The 24,811-nt window shown below is 37.8% G+C and overlaps 1 protein-coding gene across 3 annotated transcripts in view; it reads left to right on the top strand.

Moving 5' to 3' along the window:
- LOC143355031 (obscurin-like protein 1) overlaps nt 1-24,811 on the top strand; it is a 59,306-nt gene that overhangs the window by 24,136 nt on the left and 10,359 nt on the right. For 2 of the 3 annotated variants that reach the window (XM_076789476.1, XM_076789477.1), the window contains exons 3-8: nt 8,441-8,740; nt 13,503-13,727; nt 16,707-17,015; nt 18,273-18,572; nt 19,072-19,377; nt 21,856-22,158. In XM_076789476.1, the coding sequence (XP_076645591.1) occupies nt 8,441-8,740; nt 13,503-13,727; nt 16,707-17,015; nt 18,273-18,572; nt 19,072-19,377; nt 21,856-22,158 (1,743 nt within the window). The remainder of the gene's footprint in view (nt 1-8,440; nt 8,741-13,502; nt 13,728-16,706; nt 17,016-18,272; nt 18,573-19,071; nt 19,378-21,855; nt 22,159-24,811) is intronic. The other variant, XM_076789479.1, reaches the window with a different exon arrangement.

The raw sequence follows: 24,811 nt of genomic DNA, 5'->3' as shown, positions 1-24,811 counted from the left end.
TTGCTACTCATTCTTTTGTTAGCGTATCAAGGTTCTACTGAACAAAATATTTTTTTTTACTAAAAACTAAAATTAAAACTAAAAAATAAAATTACTGTAAACTAAATATTTGTTTTAAGAAAACTCGAAAGGATCCTTCCTTAAAAATCGATCGGAAAAACCTATGAATTGTGCCAAGTAACAATCGAAGACTACGTATCAGAGTATCAAGGACGTGGCGAAGAAAGTAAGAAAGTATAAGAAAGTAAATGCCGGCCTTGGAACTGTCTGAATCAGTACGTCGTGATTTAGATTCTGCACGATTGCAATCTTTTCTATTTTTACTGTCCGTCTCGTACATCCCCTAAAATCCCATGGTCTATGTCAATTAAATAACGCTACGGCCATTTGTTTTACTAACGGGTGTTTACAGTTAGAATTACTGTTGTAACGATTTTATTAAGTGAAACGTATTCCTTTCGAGAAATATAAAGAGAATTCATCAAAGAAAGTGCCGTTGGTAGCGACCGCGTGAAAGTTTATACCGATTCTCTCACACGTACACTGCGATATTGTTCCGATCGAGAAAACCGAAAAGCGGTATCTACATACAGACAAGCATAATCGGAGAGTACTTCGACATGTCTATTAATAATATCGAGTGGTAACACCATACACACAATACCAACTTATGCAATAATTCTCACGACTCACTACCACATAATCAAACGACGAAGGATGTCGGGTAATCGTGTCCAGATATCCAAGCAAAATTTTCAAATATGGTTCAGGCTGCTAACGAACGAAATGTGGGCATAAAGTCCCTGCGGGAAGGTTGTTAACCTTCTGACGGTAGGCCATTCTTCATCGAACATATTTTCGAAGGTTCTTCTTGCGAACATGTTGATCTTTAAAACAGTAGCTGTTCATTTAATTAATTTGCCCAAAAACTGGACAATTGAACGTCGATATAAGATACTCTGAGTCAAAATACACCCGGACTCCGCCGTCATTGAATCCGCCATTTTGGTTTTTGTAATTTTGAGATCGTATGCGTACTCAGCGCCCCAAAAAAATATAGGAATACTAATTTTCAAATAAATCCAATAATTTTTTCGGATACGCATCTGCCATATTGAATCCGCCACATTGAATCCGCCATTTTGTTGTTTGTAATTTGGACAACAGATTCATAATCATGCGACCCGAAATAAATTGGAGTACTCCTTCCTATTTTGGCCATGTTTTCGCGATTTAACCCCACTGTGCGTCGCACTGAAAGCCCAATCTAGGTGGAAAAAATAGATTTACCTGCCATTATTTTCGGAATGTTTACTGACAATGAGGCTAATGATACTCATAGTAATTCATTTAGTAATGATAGAAGCATAGAAATCAATATGTGAAAAATGCGATTAATAAGATTGTTCAAGCTTGTGTACATGATATTTTAATTAACATAAGTAAATGTTCACAAAAGTTTTTTAGTAACGCTTTCTACAATAATTTTTGGAGATTCTTTTCAAGTGCCATTTTCTATGCCGTTCAGTTGAGTTTAACAATGCAGAAGTAAAAAGTCCCAAATAGTCCCATCTTGAACTTTTTAGTGTATTAAGTTCAAACTCTATAGAAGGAATTCTCAAACTAATCAACTGTTGATATCTGCTAGCTTGCCTGTCACAATTTTCTAAAGTTTTTGTAACACCACTGCGCGAGAACATATCGAAACTCCAGGCCACAGTTAATACTTTATCTGTCTGAAGCTTATTACAGTAAAGTCTTGATCTAAGCCCGATCCTGGGGTCCGTGCTGTGACAGAGATCGTGTAGGGCTACTATTTTCTTGTGACCGCGTCGATCGTGCTAAACGTAGAAAAGAACAGCGTCTGTAAACACGGTCCACGCGGCCGAAGGTGTACGACATACCGTTAATTAAACCACTAAATACAGTTCAAATTATGTCGTCTTTAGTATCATTTTAATCAGAAAAATGCCACAAATAAATTAGTGAAAGTCCCATAAAAAAGTAATGACAAACAAAGAAGTTTTGTAATCGGATTAGTAGTGGTTCACACCGATATACCCAACCCGGTATCGGATTACGCGGCATGTTTACACTTTACACTGTGCTCGGCGACCGAGGCAGTTCGAGCTCCAAGACTCCTCGCGAGGTATGCCCCCCAGTGGTAGGGATAGGCGAACTGACTAAGATCTTGTAGCTCCGTTCGGCTTAGATCAAGACTTTACTGTACATACGTAATAGGCTTTCCAATAATTATACTGTACCAAAGGGAAGCTTAATTTCATTTGGGATTATTCTATCAAAGAAAATTTGTTTAAGCATTTTATTAGATTATGTTATTGAGGGTAAGTTGTTGGTTCAAGATTGAAGTTCCTGTTGCTGTTGAAGGATCTATTAAAAAATTCTCAGCCATGGTCTATAGATTTCCAAAAATTATGGAATAATCGCCGGTAGATAATGTGTTAAGCGAAAATCATTCATGATGTTTAGAAAGAGTGAAGTGTTTCGTTTCTCAGGAAAGGGCTTTATTGTCCATATCTGAGCCTTCAGAACGATTTCAGGTTGTCAACGCAGTCAGGTTCTTTAGATGACCATACATCTGCATTGGTCATCCTCAAATTATGATTTAATGACAATGCTATTAATACTTCCGATCCTACTAAAAATAATGATAGAGGCATGCCAAGAAAAAATACAAATTTTTTGCCAAAAGTCAAAGCTAGCTTTAATTACTCAACCAGAACTTTCGTGCACTCATATGAATAACGAAACTTCGACGTCTGAATTGTTTGATAGCGAGGCTAGTGAAGAATCTTTTGTTTATTCCAATGCCAATTGCGGGCTAGACCGAGCGAACAAAGCAGACTTCGTCTAAGTAAACGCGTACCTAACGAATTTTTAAACTCGATTTTCTCGGAAATGAAGCCCCGTATGAAAAAACTATATTCCTTATTTTCAACTAGGTTTTTTTTTAGGAATAATCCCGTTGCCGGTTGTACCACGATTTCCCAAACACCCTGTATGTCCAAGGCTAGACCCATGTTGCGGACATATATTGAGTAAACACTGTACACGTATGTATGTATATGATGATTTAGACATGAAAGGTTCTCAGAAATATTTTGTTAGGTCAAAGTTGATTTTTCCGTAATCACGGTCTGCGAGCCAACCTTTAGAGAATGTTGAACAGCTTGTGGGACATCTCGTAAGAAATCAGAAAATGTTCACAAAAAAGAAGAATATAACAGTACGAATTTGTGATACCACAGTAAGTGTGTAACACTCTGATGTCATTTCTGGATCAGTTGGATCGTTGTGCATGTACTAGAGTACTAGAGGAATCAAAGTAATTTAAGGAATAACGTCGCGTCGCGGCGGTCGTAAATTGCATAGTTGATGGAATAGCGGCAAAAGTAAGATTATAAACCCAGCTACCGGTCTGTCGGGGCAGCACGTAGCGTCGTAAAACCACGAGTCGATGAGTGTGTCAATGTAAAATGGAAACGACCTTCCAGTGTCAGCGACCAGTTTGCTCGTCCTCAGACGAGCACGCTAAGGGGAGGTGGCGAACGTTACGAGACAATACCAAGGACCCAAGTTCGGTGGACGTGGATACATTATTATACATTCTGGCCACGTAGAAAGTGTGGAACAGTCTACACGATCGCTCTTTCACAGAAATTTGACCTTAATTACCCGTCGAAAACAATGACAAATTTTTACAAACCATTAACGCAAAATAATAACGCTGAATAATACCCTTGTTGTATACTGAATGTTCATGCAATGTTCAAATTGGGAAAATAATGAATAGAAGGTAAAAATACATTCCTTTATCAAAAGTGATAAACAAGAATCAGATTTCAAAGAAATTTACAGCGACTCCAAGGAATATTCAGATACTTAAAAAAAAACGATACCGTGTTTAGTACTGGACTTGGATTACTTTAGAATTTAGAACAATTAGCTAACTATATGACGTGAAACAAATTTTGAAAAAATTGCAATTGGTCGGAATTACAGAGAGAATACTAAAACATAGTTTACAATCTTTTATGTGAGCCTATATCGAAAATTTAAAGAATACAGTTTGTAGATCTGTATCAGTTATACATATTTTGAAAATTTCAGTTTGATTAACCCTGACAATGAGATGAACCCTGTTTGATTAACCCGGAGTCTTTTCTGACTCATACCGATATTTCACTACAGTTTTCCTTCGATGTAAGACGATAGTTCGGCACCGGCTTCCGTCGTATTTCGAACAAGAAAAAGAAGAGGGGATAGCGATTTTCTTATTTCGAAATAAAAAGCGTCGTCTTATATCGAAATAAAATTGTACATATTGATGTCCAGTCGAGCTTATCCCCACCACGACGGGTCACGCATCACCCCGGCATAGCATACGGAGAGTTAAACATGATTATGAAAGTATTCGAACGCCCTTTAACACTAGGCTTACGGGACCTGTGTAAATGACGGGTTACTCATTTTTTAATTTACGATTGTTAAGATTGTAAAGATACACTCGTCAAAAACTATTCAATCAATTTATTTCTTTAGTCGTATCATAAATTATAATAAAAATCGCTAAAATAATAAATTCGAATAAATAAATACATTCTTGTCATTTTTACATAATGTAAAATAGTCACTGTTAATGCTCCGTAAACCTAATGTTAAATCAGAATAACTTTTTTAAATATTGGGCCAAATGACTTGACGTCTTTTTAGCAATTAGGAACATTGATTTATTAAATGACGTTAGGAACATTAATTTATTAATATTTTGAAAAAATTTTTTAAAACGTTAACCGATTTCGATGAAATTTTTATCATGTGTTTAACTGACATTGATTTATAAGATGCATATTTTAAATTTTCATTACGGTCCCAAATGAAAAAAGTTGTAAGTGTCGTCTTTATTTTTTTATGTAATTCTTACCAATGCTTTTAATTGCTCAAAAAAGTCGTTTGAGTAGTTTCGTGGACCACTTATAAGCCAATTATTATTTAACCAATGAAGTTTATGTGTGTTCAGAAATATAAACTTTTACATTACGCTTTCTAATCTTTACTGAAAGATTAAAACAAGAAAGCTGAAGCGAACATCCTTTCTATCCTAAAAAATTCTAAATATTGAATAGTTTATTAATATCTTATACAACGGTATTTACTGTACCGGATCTGGTCATGCTAGCATTCAAACAAAATTGCGGAATGAAACCTAATACGAATAACTCCTGTCCCTATTAAACTTAGTACAAATAAAATTCTTAAGTTTATTATATACACTTTTATATAAAATGGATAAACTAACCATATTATTATAGATAATATTAATGACAATATTGATATAAAAATACAATAATTTAAATTAATTTTATCTAAAACAAATAACTCCATAATTAATAATTTAATAACACCTCTAAAAGGTTCAAAAGTTACAACTTTATTAGGTCCCTTACGATTTTGAATAAATCCCAAGGAAATTTTAAGGAAAAACTGGTTTACACCTTTGTTTGTGACGTTGTGATTACGTAATATCGCCAGTGGAAAAGGATATTGTTGGTAGCAAAGTTGAGGGGACAAGGGATCTAGATGTACAATGTTGATAAAATGCTTTTGTATGCACTAGTATCGTACACCTCGTCGGAGCTTTCAGTCGGGGTTTTACAAATATTTCATTATCAATCCGTCCCTGCGTCTATTTGCACATGGTGACAGACGCGCGACGCAAGGCGATTGTCTACGTGACTGTCGTAGCTTCCTGCCTGATGTGTCCTACATATATGTTCAGTTGAGTTCCTTCGGTTCCTCCGTTCACTGTGTTAAAGATGATCTACACTTGGATCGATCTGGCGAATCAGCGAGGACAAGACAGTTTCGTTCCGATTGTCCTTACATTCAGTATAAAGTAAATACCCACAGTATTAGACCGCAGTTTGTATGCAAAAATAGGTTTTGCAAAGCGACAAGGCAGATTTAAATAAGGAACAACAAAATATAGGATAAGGGATCCAATTACTGTGGGGGTGCTAATTGCTGTGCCTATATTAATTATACTTATTTTTAAAATATAATGAATGTTAAAAATGAGATATGTAACATATATATTTACTGATATCAATGAAAAAATTTAATATTCATTATGCTTTAAAAATAAGTATAATTAATATAGGCACAGTAATTGGGTCCTTTACTGATTCGAGTAATGATTCGGCAGACATAAATTGGCCAGGAGATGGTATTCTTTGATCCATGCCAAACGTAGAAAAAGACAGCGAAGCTCTAGAGGTCTCGGTTCATGGTCCCTCACGGGGTATACTCCGCGGCAGTGGGGATAGTTCTGGGACTTTTAACGGCTAGGCATTTGGGACATATTTAAAGTAAACATTATAATATGTGTTTATTTGCCTATTTAATTTTATCAAATTTTATAGTACTTACCATGAATTTCAGAAAATTATTTATGTATCGCGATGATCATTACTAGGCTACGGATTTTATACATTTACGACAAAAATGAGTAGATCAAATTCAAAAGAATAAAAATATTTAAAGAATTCAAAATACTCTTGCGCGCTTTGAACTTTATAAAATTATTAAGAAAAAGATCAATGTGTATGTATCACAATTTTTATTTTTATTTTTAAGTATCATGTTCATATGACACATATGAAATAATTTCTTAGATGGATATTACATCAAACTCGAAATAATATGCATGTATTTCTATGGAAGCGTTCTTACCCTTCTGCTGCATTAGTCTTCGTCGTTGTCATCATTGACTACAGGGTGTAATGAAACAGTACATGGAACAATGGAACATATGAACATGGTACTTGTACGGGTATGGAAAACGTAAAGAATAGCGGTTTTTGATTTTTTTTAACTGTGTGCCCCCACTTTGAAAAATCTGAAAAAATCATATAACGACCATAACGCCATGCTAAAACTGTAAAAATATAAGGTTAGTATCTCGTTTTTTTTATTTTTTAAACTTCGGTTTCGAAGATAAAAATTCTGAAAAAATTCATAGATATGTATTCTAATAGCCAAAATATGCCCGATCTTTTTCAGAATTTTCAATTGAAGAGGATAAAAGAAATTACGGAAAAAGCTGATTTTTTTCGTCACCCCATTATTACCCCCCCCCCCCCTTACCCCCTCTCATGTCGACATGTAGGGTTGAAAATTGGCACAAAGTATTTTCATTAGATAAGCTATCGAATGACCTATCGCAAATTCAATTTGGTTTGGGGGCACTTTTGACCTTCATATCCGGCTACACCCTTTCATTAAAGAGTATTACAAATATATGTTTGAATAGCCTTAAGATAAATATGATGTCAAACATTGTTAAATAGTTTTAGTGTGGCGAGCTATACAAAGGGTTCAAAATCGCCAATCTAGACTAACTAATTACTATAATATTGTCTACGGACCTATTATTACTAGACTGCGGATTTTATAAATTTATGACAAAAATGAATAAAAGGCCAAATACAAAAATAAAAGGACCTTAAAACTATTAAAAAAAATGCATTTTCATTCAACTTTGATTTCTTACAATTGTTTTGGACATCTTTTATGTTGCGTGAAAATCCGCAGTCTAATTATTACTCTGCTGTTACTCTCCAATGGAAACGTTAAAGGAATGTTCTTGTTATTAGTGTTTCACGTTGCACACATCCGAATTTTAAATCAATCGAATCTACAATTCAAAGGCATCTCGGAGAACTTCTTTATGGACGATCAGTTGGCAATTTAGGGGGACGTGATCGTATTATGGGACACCCGTCGCGGTGTTCGTAATGCATCTGGAATCTTCAAACGTGTTCTTTTTCACGCTATGAAGCAACATTATGGTTCAAACGAACCACGTTCTGAACTATTTAGCCAGTTGGAATTTTTACATACAGTGTTTTCTCGATGTATGTCCACAACACAGGACTACCCAGGAACATATATATAGGCTAGAAGATACTATTCTTTGATACAATGCCGACCGTAGAAAAGGACAGCGAAGCTCGAGAGTTATATATATTAGTATTAGTATACATATAATCCGAATGATATCGTGTTTGGTATCATTTTCACTAGAAAAACACCACGAATATGTTGGTGAAAGTCCTATAAAAAAAAATAATGAAAAATAAAGAAGTTTTGTTATTGGATTAGTAGCGGCCTCTTGGTCTCATACCGATATACCCGTACCGTATTATGTTACACTCGTCGGCGACCGAGGTCTCTCGAGCTTCATAGCTCCTCACGGGGTATACCCTGCGGCAGTGGGGATAGTTCTGGTACTTCTATCGGCTAGATATTTGGGACATATATCTAGCAAGGACTGTATGGTATTTTGTGAAAAAGAGAGACTTTCCATTGGTTACTTTTCAAATAGATTGTAAACGACGGTATTGCGGTATGTTCGCAGGTATACCCGTGACAGAGGAGTTTGAAGAAACTACCACGGTTAGACCTTTCAATAGTAATTTGACTGATCCTGAAATTCAGGGTCACTCGATGGACGATATTTTGCCGGGAACGAAGGCGCCACCGATTCCAGTAACATTCGTGGATGTTCCAGTACACACAGAAACAGAACTCGGCTCGTCGATACTTCTGGCATGCAGAACCGCCAGTACCGTAGCTGAGTGTCAATGGTCCTGGCAACCATTACCTCCGGTTCATCTGCCGCTACCGGATAACAGCGAAAGTCCACCAAGCTCGACGAGTTAGTATTAGTATTTGTATTATTATTACTAATAGTATTTTGCATTACTATTACTATAACCTTTTTTTATGGATTTATAACACTTCAAATACTACAAGAACTCAATGAATCTAGCGAAGCAAGTTGCTCAACACATTTACTGCTCTGCCATTCATACATAGATGTACAGGGTGTCACAAAAAATTGTATTTCTTTGAAAGGTGTGACTTCTTAGGCCCTACGAAGTAACATTTTCCTTTACAAAAATATTCTTCGCGGCTTTGTTAAGGAGCTATTAACGAAAAACAAGGACCAATCAGGGCGCTGCTACAACGGACGGATTCCTGCTCGGCAACAGATTCCGCTGAGCGTGGTGTTGGCATTGAGCCAGCAGGAGTCTGTCTGCTATACCAGCGCTCTGATTGGTCCTTGTTTTTCGTGAATAATTCCTTAACAAGGCCGCGGAGAATATTTTTATGAAAAAAAAAGTTACTTCAAATTACCTCAGAAATCGCCCCTTTCAAGGAAACACAACATTTTTGGGACACTCTGTATACATATGCATATGGGTGATCTAGATGTAAAAATTAATCTTCCTTACCAGTGTCTCAGATTTAGCTACGACTTATAATGCTGAACTCATTCTTCCGTTTTTGCTTCATTCGGTAAACCCTTCGATTAATAACACTTTTGTTGTTGCTGATTTGGAAATTAACATATTAAAATGTCAGCCAAATGGCATAATAATTATACCCAATACAACAAATCTTCTACAATTTTACTTTAACGGATCTCCTCACTTCGACGCCGGTTCAACAATAATACTTCTTGGAATATCTTAAAACAAAATTAGACAACGTATCAGTGTCAAAACATTGTGGGCATATTATACAGGTGACCCACTAACATATTACGAAGCGATATCTTCACTACTAAGAGGTGAAATTATTTGGTTCGAGGAGAATAATTGTTTCCTTCTGGATTTCGAGGTCATCGATGTTTTTTTTTTGTATATAACTACATATTTTTATTACTGTGATTTGATAGTCGAGGTCAAGACGAAATCAATGACCTACAATGTCATGACCTACGCGTAATCTTGAGTGGCAAAAATTTACAAATTTTTTGGACTTGATGTGAATAATGAAGTAGCAGAGAGATTTGCGAAGAATTAAACGAACCTTCAAAATGTGCTTTAAATATGCAATGATTCAATTCAATTATATTTCTAGATGGTAAATGAAAACATAGTGAGGTAGTTCAATTTCATCTAAATCCACAAATAGTTATGTTATTAATAGTTAGACATTAAATAATTATTAATATAAATTTGAATGAGGCCGCATCGGCCCCAATAGTGTTTACGCTTAAGGGTTAAGGATAAAGGTTTTTACATTATCACTAGTTAAACGTTTAAGTGCGGAAGGTCATTGATAACGTATCGAAATTTATCTGCAACTATCTTTGGTAGACTACAGCTAAACTTTAACCTTACGTCCAAGACCAAAGGGGTAGAATTTATATAGCCTTGTGGAAATTCCTTCGAGCACGTTCTATATTTATTGCATTCTTGAGCGAGCAGCATGGACTCTTCCTGACATTAGGGCTGTCCTTTAGATTCGAGTATACGATTAATTTGCAGTATTCTCGCGTGATACACAGAGCTGCAAATCGAATAGATTACTCGTACGATTTCACCTGTTTTAACACTTTGATCGTCAACCCAGCAACCTCGAAAATTTCATAAAATCAAAGTTACTTATTTAATGAAATAAAAACTCAAAAGTTAAGGTGTCTGATACTCGGTACTCGGTATTCTTCCAACCTTCTGGCATTTTACAGACCCCAAGCAAATTTGAAATATGATTCAATATTTATAATATTGTATTATACTAACTATTATAATAACTTTATGCAAATGCAAAAAAAATCTTTGGGAAGAAAGTTATTTGGAGAGGGACATAAGCCTGTGTAGGTGAAGGTCATCTGTCTACAATTGTCTAGACATGATGTCTGGGCTGCGTAAATTTGCATCTTTTGAACTTTACTCGTCCACGGCGGGCAGTATGTCTAGAATTGTTTAGACGTCTGTGCTGCGATCGAATGGGACACTGTTACTTTGAGTTATTTATTGGCATGATTGACTTTTAGAATTCGTTACGAACTTGGGTACGGCTGAAAGTTAAGTATCTCGTTTCGAAACGGGGAAACAGACCAGTCATGCTCTACTCTATGACAGTTGACGCATCGCAGGCTGACTCTCAGCGGAAAGGCGACACCAGTTTCGGGGACAGATTCTTTGCGAGGAATCTTTGTGCAGCGTCCTGCGAGGCTTACGTAAGAAAATTAAATCGCGGGGTCCAAAGGCGTTGGACAATTTTGGATAACGCCCCGAACTGGTGATTGGTCCCCTGTTTATCGCTACAAGGGGAACGATCTTCACCCGACTTTTTGGCAATGTAGTCAGATGAGGGGAGAAAGCACGAATTGAGGGGAAAAAGTTACCCTCTTTCTGTCAGTACCGGAGTATGCACGACCAATGTCACGAGATCAAGCCTTATTCCTCCATACTAATTTCCCTTTCTACTACGCTATTCCTCACGCTTCCGCTGCGGCCCAGTCACGTGACGCGTTTCGTCTCCACCGTGCAAACTCAGCTACTGGTAGAGAGGGGGAAACTTTTTCCCTCTCCTCAAAGAAACTCCCTCCCTTCATCTGGTGACACTATGCAGAGTGGGAGAACAAGTCTTGATCTGGAGACACTGCCTTTTGGTCTGGAATTGAGGGAGAAGTAGGACTTTTACGAACTATTTTGAATTTTAAATTTTCAAGAACATCTCGAATCGTTATAACGATAAGAATTGTGGGCTTTAAAACAAAGTGAAATACAGTGAATCTAGGTTATACGTCGCCGAGTATTCTGATTTAGCCGTCGTCGAGAGCCGCCGTCGCCGAGTAGTGTGAACATAACACGAGTCGGGTACATCGGTGTGAGACCAAGAGACCACTACTAATCCAATAACAAAACTCCTTTGTTTCTCATTATTGTTTTATGGCACTTTCATCAACATATTCGTGGCATTTTTCTAATAAAAATTATTCCAAATATGATATAATTCCGATGATATTTACTTGTGTAATGAGCGATGAAAGTTACTGTTCATTACAATTATGTATATTAACGATTAGAATTAGTGTAAATATGATCCATATTGTATCGTGTTTGATATCATATTTTAATCAGAAAAATTCAACAAATATATTAGTGGAAGTCTCGTAAAAAAATAATTAATAATAAAACAGTTTAAGTTTTGATTTAAAGTCTTGAGCTCACGCCAGTCTTTCATCTTTCCCGAACGCTTCGGCTCTCCGCGTCTCTTTCTTTCCCATACGCTGTCCTTCTTTGTGTCCGAAACTTCCATCGTTCATTACACAAGTAATTGTCATCGGAATCATATCATATTTGGTTTCATTTTAATGAAAGAAATGCCACGAATATGTTGGTGAAAGTCCTGTAAGAAAATAAGGAAAAATAAAGAAGTTCTTGAGCTTCGCTGTCCTTTTCTATGTTCGGCACTGCATCAAAAAATGGCAGAGTCTCGTCGACAACATTTCCCCGCTGTGACTTTGACAGATAATTCATAGGAGACAGGAATTACGACGTGTTTACCTACCGCGGCGAGCTGTAAATGGCGGTAAACTATCGCTGTCCTTTTCTACGTTCGACACATCATCAAAGAATAGTGCTCTGAGCACGACAAGTCCCAGGCTGCTGACGTATAACGCGGATTCACTGTATTGTGGATTTTATATTTGAACTTTACATTTTGGATTTTACATTTGACTTTATATTTGGACTTATGTAATTGGACTTTGTATTTGGACTTTGTGTGTGGACTTTGTGCTTGGACTTTGTATTTGTACTTTGATCTGGACTTTGATCTTGAACTGTTGAACAAGTTGATTTTGACCTTTGATCTTGTACTTTGAACTTGAACTTTGCACGTGTTTATGAACATGACCTTGAACTTGAAGTGAACTTTGGACTATTACAAACGTTACATATATTTTATGAACATAAAATACAGTAATTATTGATTTGGCACTAGAGCGTCAATTGCTCTTGAACAAGCGGCAATAATTTACTAGACAAGGCTCGAAACATCATCTGAAGGTCATATTTTCTGAGATCTTACGAACAGTCATGTTTTTTAAAATGGAATGGCACTTGGTACTTACTTAGTAGTGATACTTTGTGTATCGTGAATGGATTTGCCATGTATACTTACCATATACAAATTAAGAGATGTTCGAGCACCTACTAGCTTCCAGGTAGAATATGTGATAGTAGGTACGTATTGAAGATTATTTCAATAATTATTTCGTTAACTATTAGGTTCAGGACATATGAAAGTCAATACATTTTTACTAGATCCTAGGTCCGCAAGATCTCGGAAAATATGACCTTGAGATGACCTTCATTCACAGGGACTTATGGTCTTCTCCAAACACGATAACTTTCTTCGCAAACGCTTTTTTGTATTTATGTAAGTAACAAAGTTATGAGGAGTAGTAGCGTTAAATGAGACAGTTTGTATATTAGCACAAAAATGAATTTTCGAATGAGAATTAATTCCGTCATCTCTACATCGGTGACGCAGCAATCGATACGTTAACGGTATCATGAAAAAGATCGTAAACTTTTCTCCAATATTTTCATGTGGATCAAATATCTCCTACAGCACTCGCGTGCCACGTATTTATGTCTGGTTGTAATTTATAGCCACCACGGTCTCGGTGATTCAGACGACAGCTACGCCAACTACCAATCCGTTGCCGGTACGACAATTTCCTGCCTTCGGGAACAATAGCAACGACTGTTCCGTAAGATTCTCTAGCACGAAGCACGAGCAGACCGGATACTGGACCTGCGCTGCAAGAACTTCCACGAATGATCCTTTCACCAGTACAGAACCTGCCAAGCTTAGCATCGTCAATGAGAATCAGGGTATGGAATGTTCATTGTCTCTTGGAATCTCTGATTCAAGATCGAGTCGCATTCGGTATGATCGATCGATTCGACTAATACACTCCTCAACAAAATTAAGGAATCACCTCTACAAACCCGAGAAATTGTGTCAATTTCAAATGATAATAAGTCCGGAAAAAATTGTTGTGTCGATATCGTTAAACAATCATTTGAAAGCGTGAAGTCTCTACTTTCAGATGCTCTTTTCAAATTTTTAGCTATGTTGCTTTTTCATACAGTTATAGCGTTATAAAGAAGACTTTTAAAGGTACACAAAATTTTGTTCAACGTATTGACATCACATCGGGTGAGATAAATTTGCTGGATAAATCGCCTTAACATCATTTGAAAGCGCCTGCTTTCCTGTGCAAAATACCTGGTTGCCAAATACTGTGCGATTTTTTTTTCGAATTATTCAACAGTGAAGTAAATATTGTCCTTTTAACTTTAACTGGCTCTAGAAAGCGAAAAAATCTTCGTAGAATCTTGTACAAAAAAGCAATAGAAAAAGAATTTCTTTATCTTGAAGGAACTTCTTTTGTTTTTCAATTTGATTAACATTTCGATATACCAGGTCTTTCTGAAAATATGCTTAAATATGTACAATTTCCATTTTTCATTCAAATGGCTATATCTCGGTGATAAATGATCGCAATACGATCATCTTAAGGTCAGTTTGAAGCAGTGATTCTGCCGATTCAATTGAGCACCTGATGAACCCACTAGGACAATTTTTCACCTATGGAAATTGCGTTTAATGTTACCGATTTCGGGAAATCGCATCTACCGATATCAGAAGTCGAAATCTCAGTTATGTGCGTATAGGCATTCCCCGTATACGTACATACATAAGGTAATATCGGCGTACCTCGGTTTGTCTTCGGGTGTTTTCGTCACTTACGTCGTTAGGTGGGGATACGAATAAGTGATGAACTACCGCTATTAGTCTCATTTTATGCGAATCGGTAACTTTAAACACAATTTCTATAAGTGAAAAATTGAAAGGTAACTCCTTAGTTTTTTTAGGAGTGTACTTTATGATCCGATAATTCTTCATATTTGTTACCATTCATTAAAAAGCCAGTCAATTATAAAACAATCATTTTAATATGTCTTCAAGTTCGTCTTTTCCCGTAATCTTCGCTTGACCCACGTTTTGGTCCTCGATTTGTCTCAAGATTTGGTCCACGAATTGACCCACATTTTCAATATAGCGGAGGAACCGCGCGCGTATGCAACTACTTGGCTGGCTTACGAGTCTTGCATTTCTCTTTTAGTAAAGTCCTATTTTGTTTTCTACGTGACCGTTAAATACGGTAGTATTATCCAAGAATATAAGGTTGTTGCAATTTCCGATTTTAGAATGCAAATTTTATGAAGCGTTTTGAACAAGAATATTACAATCTCCAAGTTTCATATGTATCATTTCAAGATACAAAACTAACTGATCTTTCTATCTTCAGTTTTTATTAAGATATCTAATTTTACATTTAAATCAATTTTATTTCAACGTCGATCAATTCGATTGTTGTGCATTCTTTTTACAGTCTTTTACAGTCAAGAAACTTCTAATTCATTGACAGAATATGTTGCTTACTGTATGGTGTTTGCTTTGATTAATAAGTTGATTTGGAAAAGAATTGTGCTTGTTAACACGTTCACGAACGCAAATGCTATAGCATTCAAATTTTAAAGCCAATTTTTATTCATTTAATTTTATACAACCTTAAGTTTTTGTAATTAATATTACATTTCAAATTGAGATTTGTTTTTGTAATTAATATACATTTCATTTGTCATTACTAATGACAGTTAACTTATTATTATTGTTTATTTCTAATCAGATTTCGTATAGTACAACCAGTTTCAAGAAAAATTGCCTGTCTATTTTTGCAGCTCACTGAAATTTTTACTGTCCGTGAACGTGTTAAACGGAACTGTTCCAAATCGGAGATTTCATATGCAACAACCTAATTACCGTGTTCTCGATTGTATGTCCACAACACGGGTCTACCCAGTGACATATATCGGCTAGAAGATACTATTCTTTGATACACTGCCGAATGTAGAGAAGGACAGCGAAGCTCGAGTGGCCTCGGTCACCGAGGAGTGTAAGCGTAATACGGGTCGGGTGTACCGGTGTGAGACCACTACTAATCCAATAATAAAAATTTCTTTATTTTTTATGGGACTTTTACCAACACATTCGTGGCACTTTTCTAATGAAAATGATACCAAATGTGACATCATTCCGATGACAGCTACTTGTGTACTGAACGATGAAAGTTACTTCCCATTACAATTATATTAACGGAAAATTAGTGCAAATATGATCGAATGATATCATATTTGGTATCATTTTCATTAGAAAAATGCCACAAATATGTTGGTGAATATTCCATAAAAAAAAATAATGAAAAATAAAGAAGTTTTTTTTATTGGATTAGTAGTGACACCGATATACCCGATCCGTATTATGTTTATACTCCTCGGCGACCGAAGCCACTCAAGCTTCGGGGCCCCTCACAAGGTATACCCCGCGTCAGTGAGGATAGTTCTGGAACTTTTATCGGCTAGATATTTGGGAGTTATACTGAGTGAAGAGTGTAACTGCGACAGTACCAGTTAAGGGTTGAACAGTAACATCTTTAACATTTTCTTCAAGCCACAACTCCCAAGCAAGCATAATAATTACGATAATAAGATAAGCAACATTTATAAAATGTCGTTTGCAATAAATATAGTATTAATAGTATAGTTTAACACAGTATATAATATTTTTTAAAAGTTCAGTAAAATCTTAGAAAGCCCAGCTCACAAGTAAAGGATTCAAAGCAATGCATTGTCTTCTTCACTGTTGCTGTGCAATAAGAAAGAACTTTTGCGACAACCTTGTATAACAGAAATGAATCGTGTAAAGTGCCGACATCAAGGAACGTATCTACACTTGTTTTGCAGGTGTTCAGGTGGCATTTGCAAAATACGATAACGTTGTCGAAGTACCAGCAGGATCCTCGGCGCAAATAATGTGCCAGATAAGGTCACCTGTCCGTGAATGTCAATGGTCCTGGCGGCAGTTAAACCAATCGCAACCGTGGAATCTCGAGGTGAAACGATTCCCAGCTTTTGGTAACGACAGCACCGATTGCAGTATCAAGTTCAAGAATGTGTTACCGGAACAAGAAGGATACTGGACATGCGGTGCTAGGATCGATCCGAATTCCTCATTCACACAGTCAAATCCTATTCGATTTCTCATATCGGAAGGTGAGAGGACGTGATGTTACTGCAAAAAGAATTTGCGATTCTGTAAAATACAAAAAAAAAATATTTACTCCGACAAACGTCAATAATTGTTCACCCGAAAGAACATTGTAATCGACGAGATCAATCTTTCTTTCTTTTTATATTTCATAAAATAATTTATAGAACTAGAACTTTGTATAAAGATTTGTAGCTAAAAATTACGTATCTTTGAATGTGGAATATATTGATATTTTTTACCACTTTTTTTTTAGTAAAATCAAAAAGTAAATGGGAAATCTGGTCAGTGGCGGATTGGGGGGGGGGGGGCTTTTTATAAGGGCTGTAGCCCAGAGGCAGTCAATTTTTGGAAAAATATCGAAGGCACAAGTCACAACAATAAAAACAAATAAATGAATATGTTAATCAATTTAAAAATAACAATAACATGTTTGAATGACGTTGTATGAAATTACAAGCAGAATGCAAGTACCTAACTCCCCCCATATCGGAAAAATAGATTAAACAAAATTAGGGTAGTACTATCGATTCTGTGCTTTGTGCTATTGACAAACCTATGGGGAGAAAGCGTAAGCGAACGAGGGCGTTGGCCCTTTAAGGAGAGCTGAGATGTAGAGGTAGCAGAAGTATAAATCCGCCACTGAAACTGGTACAGACATTTTATTGTACTATGTGTCCACCAGGAGGTGGCAGTGAGAAACTTGTAGGTATCTATTGGCCGTCTTTCTATTATAGTCTTCCGCTATTGGCCGAATTGCTTGATGAAGACGGCAAAGCATGTATCAGGCGTGATTGGAACAGAGCGATGTGGTGACACTGAGCACTTATGTCGGCCCTTTCCGCCAGAGCCTAAGCGTAAGAGTGGGATCCGCCGCCTGGCGTCAAAAGTGAGGTCTCGCAGATCCTCCTGCGCCTCACTGTCGAAATCACTGCCATCTCGTGATGGACGCATAGTACATGTATGTGAAGTGTCTCGTGGTGGTTGTTTCTTTTTTTTTTTAATGATGCTTAATCCATATGCAGGATAATTGCAACACGATTTGGCCTAAAAGACAGAGCCAATAATTCTTATCCTCTTTACGATACTAAAATGGAAGACCCTTGAAAGAAAAGTATCCCTCCTATCTGAAACATTTTGTATAAAAATTTTCATGGAGAAGGGAATACTTTTAACATATCATAAATTCCTACGTGAAAATTTATATTAAATATTTCCTATCACTATGCTAGTATCTAATTGTCTTCGTCCCTGCTTCTCAGTCGAGTTCGTCCAACTATCCAGAGGAATTCAAGTAGCACCCGGTGAGTCAGTGCTGCTCAGATGCCTGGTGAATAAGCCAGTGGTTCAATGCGAGTGGTCCTGGAAGGCCACAAATTCCAGTCAAGAGCCTTTGTTAGTAAAAAAATTTAACCCGAATAAAGACGCCGATCACGACTGTTCTGTGCGTTTCAAAAACATTCTGTACGAAGAAGAAGGTCTATGGACCTGCGGTGTCCGATTATCACCGGAAGGAATTCTTCATGGGGCACCTCCGGCGACCGTCAGCCTACTACCTACAGGTATAATTAGTCTCGATTGTGACATTCTTCGACACAAACATGGTGTTCATTTCTACGAACGTTAATCAAGTTCTGTACTTACTAATTGGAAAGGTACAGTGTTTTCTCGATATATGTCCACAACACGGGTCTAGCCAGGGACATATATCGGCCAGGAGATACTATTCTCTAATCCACACCGAACGTAAAAAAAGAAAGCGAAGCACTAGAGGCCTCGGTTGCCGAGGAGTGTAACATATTTCGGGTCGGATATATCGGTGTCAGACCAGGAGACCATTACTAAGCCGAGGTCTCTCTAGATTCGAGGCCCCTCAGGGGTCTACCCCCCGGCAGTGAGGATAGTTCTGGAACTTTTATCAGCTAGATATTTCGGACATATATCGAAAAACACTGTATTTTTTAACAAATTCGCATGAAATCCAGCATTGGAGGGACCACGCGGAAAGTTGTTCGCTAGAACGGTACCGTTAATCAATTTGTTTATCTCCGATCATTTCAGCCAAAGTCAGCTTTGTTGAAATGCCGATGGACACTTCCGCGCCGATCGGTACGGAGGCTTCGTTGAAATGCATAACGAGCAGTCGCGTCGAGAAATGTACATGGACCTGGAAACCGCTTCACGGAAACGATCCAGAAGTCGTCGCTCAGGAATTTCCGAGTAATGGTGACCTTGGTAGAGATTGCTCGCTCACTCTACCACACGTTTACACCGAAAAACAGGGTCAGTGGGCCTGTCAGGTGTCGATCAGTTCTCTCAATACAGTACTGACTTCTCCCTACGCCAAACTTACTGTCTTCGAACAAGGTAACTTCTTTCCTTTTTCGTATTTCTTTTTTAACTGTTTTGTTCCTCATTCCACGTACATACAGGGTGAGCCACCTAATGTTTGCACCTCAAATATTTTTGTTGTTCGTAAAGATACGTTAGGAATTCAGTGGCCATAATTACTCAAGGTCACTCAAGGTTACAAACAGAAGAAACGTATAAGATGTAAACAATTTTTTGTGAAGTATGCTAAAAGATGGCGTATAGATGAGTTAGTTGCAATAAAAGTTGAAGATACGTTTTCAACAGTTTGACGAGTTTTCAATATTCCTTCAGGGCCCGTTTATAAAAATGTGTCAATGTAAACGGTCATCATTTCGAACATTTATAAAATACAGATATTCTGCTCTCATATTTGAAATCTTATACGTTTCCTCTGTCTATGACCTTGAATGACCTTGAGCAATTATAATCACTGAATTCTTAATGAAAGGGAATATCATCGTAGGTGTTTAAAAAGGGGTGGTCCCGTTAAAAAGAAATGAATGTGACCTTCAGATCTCTAGAAAAAAATAACATGGAAACAAATATTCTTATGGCATCGTGTGAGCCCCATTGAACCATTCAACTTTGTTCTTAAGATATTTGACATATCTTTAAAAACAACGAAGATATTTGAGACGTAAACGTTAGGTGGCTCACCCTGTATACATATATACATATATATACACTCACCCCTTCAAATTGTAATTTATGCGGTTGTCATATCGCATAACTGTGGAACAGTTCCTTGTAAACAATCCAACATACAGTGGCTCACAAAAGTATCTGAATGCCCTTTAAAACTGAATAACTTTTTTAAAATTACACCAAACAGCTTGAGTTTTTAGGAGCAATTTGAAGCATTGGTGTACTCACTGAACGTGTAAAACGTATAAAAAAGACACTTTCTAAAACTTTTTTATTTGAGTCCGGAATAAAAATTTAAAATATGTGTTTTGTAAATCTTTGTTACTTATATACATACATGCTGAAAATTTGAAAGATGTTAGAATCTGCGGATTTTAAGCTGAAACTGACCAAAAGCCATGAAAAACTGCGATTCCAACAAAATGTTCAGCGTGTGTATAACTAAGATAGGTCTACAAAACGCACATTTTAAGTTTTCATTACGAGCTCAAATAAAAAAAGTTTTAAAAAGTGTCGTTTTTAGTTTTTCATATAATTCCTACCAATTTCAATGTTTTCAAAATCTTTCGAAAAGCGTTCGATTACTTTCGTGAGCAACTGTATATCGAGGACTGCTTTATATTTTTAATTAAAAAGAGTGAAATGAAAGCCAATTATAAACGTCAAATAGTAGCAAGAACTTATTCCGAATAAAAATATTCGGAACTGTTCCTATAATAAAATATAGTGTTGCTTAGGGTGAGCACAAAATTCGTTGCTGCACACTGTTATGTATACATATTTGCATTCTAATCACAAATCTTTTCACACAGCATTGCAAGTAGAACAGAATCATACAAATGTTTAAACATTCACCAGTAACAATTGTGTATTATATGTAATAAACGAAAGCTAACAATGAGAAATATTTGAAAACTAGAATGCATAGTCTTGAAAATACATTTAGGTACATCGGGATATCGAACTAAGAAGCCAACTATGTATACAGGGTGTCCCAAAAATGTTGTACTGGAACGGGGTTATTCCTGAGATCATTTAAAGTAACTTCTTCCTTTACGAAAATGCTCCTCGCGGTTTTGTTAATGAATTATTCACGAAAAACAAGGACCAATCAGAGCGCGGCTACAGTGAACATTAGGGTTGGTATTGACCGAAACGGAATCCGTCTGCTGTTGCCGCCTATCGTAGAGGATACGCTAGTGAAATATTTCGTAACGCAACGAAAATATTCATCTATGGTTGATTCTTCTAAAAATAAAAAAGCGAACAAAAAGTGAGCATTTCTATTAATCCCCTATTTACTACAATGTAATGATTAGTTTGCTGATGTCGATCTTCATTTTCCTGAATTGTTATTATAAAACATGTTGACATTTTAGGAAATGTTTAATTCGTTTGTATCCTCACACTCACAACCAGAGTTACCAGACGATATGTATTCCCCGCTAAGTGATTCTCCTTCTACCACTGAACGTAGCTCGATTCTCCTCTGGTAACTCTCTGCAGTGTTGCCAGATCAGGGGAATTTACTAGAATTGAGGGAAATACTGTTACCCTCCCTCTGGGAGGGAGAATAGCGTCTTAGAAGGGGAAGGGTAGAGTGAGAGACAAGGCTTAATCTGACGACACTGACTCTGCACGAGGAGAATTCGTGACGTCACATTATTCCCACTACCGCAGCTAATGCCTGCTAGCCAACCGCTGTCACATATTCTCCTCGTGCAGGGAGTCGTTAGAGGGGAATCTGATTGTAGAGTAGGAAGCGCAAAGACCTTTTCTGTGACAACTCTGCTCACGACTCACAACGCAACGTACAAATCATTTCAGACGAGGTGAAATTCTCGGAGCTCTCGCAGGACATACAAATATCGTCCGGTGGGTCCGTACTCCTTCGCTGCGTAACCTCATCGGCGGTGGAACAGTGTCGATGGTCTCTGACGCCGGTGAACTCGAACACCACGGTAGTGGTGAAGCAGTTTCCTGCGGTCGGTACCGAAGCTAGGGACTGTAGCGTCAGATTGAGCCACGCTCTCGCGGAACAGGAAGGACTTTGGACCTGCGGCGCCAGGATACGCGGCAGACGAAACTACACGGATGCGCCGCCGGCCAAGCTCAGCCTCCTGGAACCAGGTATCATCGAATCCTGAGATGGGTTCGTGACGTTCCTTCCACGGTGAGGGTGTCAAACATTATTGAATCATCGATCCTCGGATCTGTGGTCGATGTAATCGCGCGACGCTACGTATCGACAATCGACAAAAGCGTTCCTTGCGAGGACTTTCAGACGTGGTCAAAATCGACGATCGGCCATAGATCCTGAAGTGTGTACAGTGTAAGCGTAGTATGTTATGTGCTTTACGTATTATTGTACAGCACGAGTCACTGGACTATAAAACACGAAGATAGAGTATACTTTTCTAATTTATCAAAGCCACGGAAAACCGATAAATATTTCTGAAATTCTTTCGCCGTAGCATAGTTGTAGAATATTAAAAGTGAAGAAGGTCTGCTTTATACTTTTCTTGCAAAACTAAAGTATTCTCTGGCTGAAGCTCGGGTCCATGTATAGTCGCCTGATGAGGGGAGGGCGCACGAATTGAGGGGGGAAAGCCTTCTCTATGCCAGAACCGGGTTAGTCACGTGAACGAGTTGCGGCGGAAGCATGAGGGAATAGCGCGGTAGAAGGGGAAATTAGAATGGCGGAACAAATCTTGATCTGGCGACTATGGGTCGATGTATGCGTCAATAGTTCTATCGTTAGCACCGATCCTGTTACAGTATCATAATATTTATAACTCTGATGATACATCGGAGCACGCTTTAAAACGTTATCGCGCTCCTATTAGTTCCAAGACAATAACTTATGGTCAGACTTGTTGAACCTATTGAAACCTTCGCGTGATTTTCTGTGGCATTCATATTCTACGAAATGTTTCGATTGAATCGTCAAGTGACTTGCCCTGTGCAGTGTGTACATTACTGTGCATGACAGATCGTACAACGAACGTTGATATTTTTGTGATCGACATCACAGAAAGAAACATTTACTCGCTGAAACAGATTTCAATGAAGATGTTTAAAAAATCTAAAGATGTTCGCCGATATATCACGAGCTTTATCATTAGAGGACGCGGTTAGGAGCAGTTGATTGCAATAGTGATAATCATTGGTGATCTATTATGGATCTTAGCATTATAAACTCGCAAGAACTTTATTGAAGCGCCAATCACCGAATCGATGAAGTTTCATCGGTTTTAACTGCTAATATTAAATGTTGAAGGGGTGGGGTGGGGGTGGGGGAACTTTTCCTAAAGTTACGGTTTGTAAATCTATTTTGACGAATATTTCACAAACTATTAGAGATAGAAGTGTGTATGAATTAACACAATTTTCAGTCTTCTGAAATAATTAATATAACTGTAAAAATTATAAAATGTCCATTTTGCATGGACACATTCGTCAAAATAAGTGTACAGGCCTTAATTTTAAGAGTTGTTGTTACTCCTATTACATCAGAGCTGCTCTATTAGCGGGCAAGGGCGCCCGCCGATGTGGGCGCAGCTACGGATAGCTACGGACAAATGGCTTAGCGGACTGGCTCCGTAGCTGGCCACGTGACTGTGACAATGCGTGTGACAAATACATGCAGCCTTGTCCGCACGGGCGTGCCTTAGTGCCCGCCGTTCTGTATCTGCTTAGGGCAAGAAAATTGCTGCCCATACGGGCAGATGCCGAACAGCTCTGTTCTACAGGATTAACAAATGAAAAACACGTGTTGAATATTTTTACGAGAACTACATCTCACTTGTCAGTATGATTTCTTCAAAACCGGCGGTTGGCGCTTCAGTGTGTTTCCTTGTCGAAGTAAATTCCGTCTCGGTTCCTCGAAGACTGTTTTGTGGGTGAAGGCATCGCGGTGGTGATAGAATCTGCATGCCGTTTCAAGTACGATATCATGTTCGCGCGATTCTGTACGTATACGGAAAGCGCTATCGCTTGGGAACCAGTTATCAACTACGTGTACACCGTCGCCGAAGCAGACGTACAAAGAATATCTCCACTTGAAAAATTCGCGAAGCACAAGCAAATATTTATCGATACACACGCGCGCGCGCGCGCGCACGCAACGAGGCGTTCTATCTTTGGATATCATTCTATCGTTTTTCCTCTAAATTCCATCGTTCGATTTGCAATGCCTTGCAATCTTTATTTGAATCAATGATTCTAACATAGATAATAGGTGTTTTTTCGTTGCTCATTACCACGCATTTGCCATGCGGCAAATTTGCATTTATTAGTATTAGATCCTATTCGCGTGTCGTTGTTTTGCTGTCACTGTTATTGTTTTGCTCGCGATGATTTACGGTAGGGATTAGAGGGCCATTACGCCTGGAAACTTAACAACGGATCGACGATTCATGATTCCGCCCGCTTTCCTTGTGCATCGGATACATCATGAGAAAGAACGGCAAGCATGTAACATATCCCGAGATCGTCCCATTAATAACAATTATTTCATGTCTATGATTAACTTCTTGTACTGTGTTGTACCCGACGCGCATCCAACGAGTCTGTGCTCACTATGGAAAATCTAATAAGCATTCCCTCTACACGGTCACAACGGCACGCTCGCGAATGTGCACTTTTCGTCAAATACCATCTATCACTCAATGTCATTCATCCTTCCTTATTTATGTGCTCAACGGCAGGGCTACGCTCAAATGATTTCGCATTTAGCATAGCTGGTAGCCGCGTATACTGACGACAAGCTAATCGTCTGAAT

The sequence above is a fragment of the Halictus rubicundus genome, chromosome 6 (genome assembly GCF_050948215.1).
Source record: "Halictus rubicundus isolate RS-2024b chromosome 6, iyHalRubi1_principal, whole genome shotgun sequence".
Lineage (NCBI taxonomy): Eukaryota > Metazoa > Arthropoda > Insecta > Hymenoptera > Halictidae > Halictus > Halictus rubicundus.
This window is presented reverse-complemented; position numbering and strand designations above follow the sequence as displayed.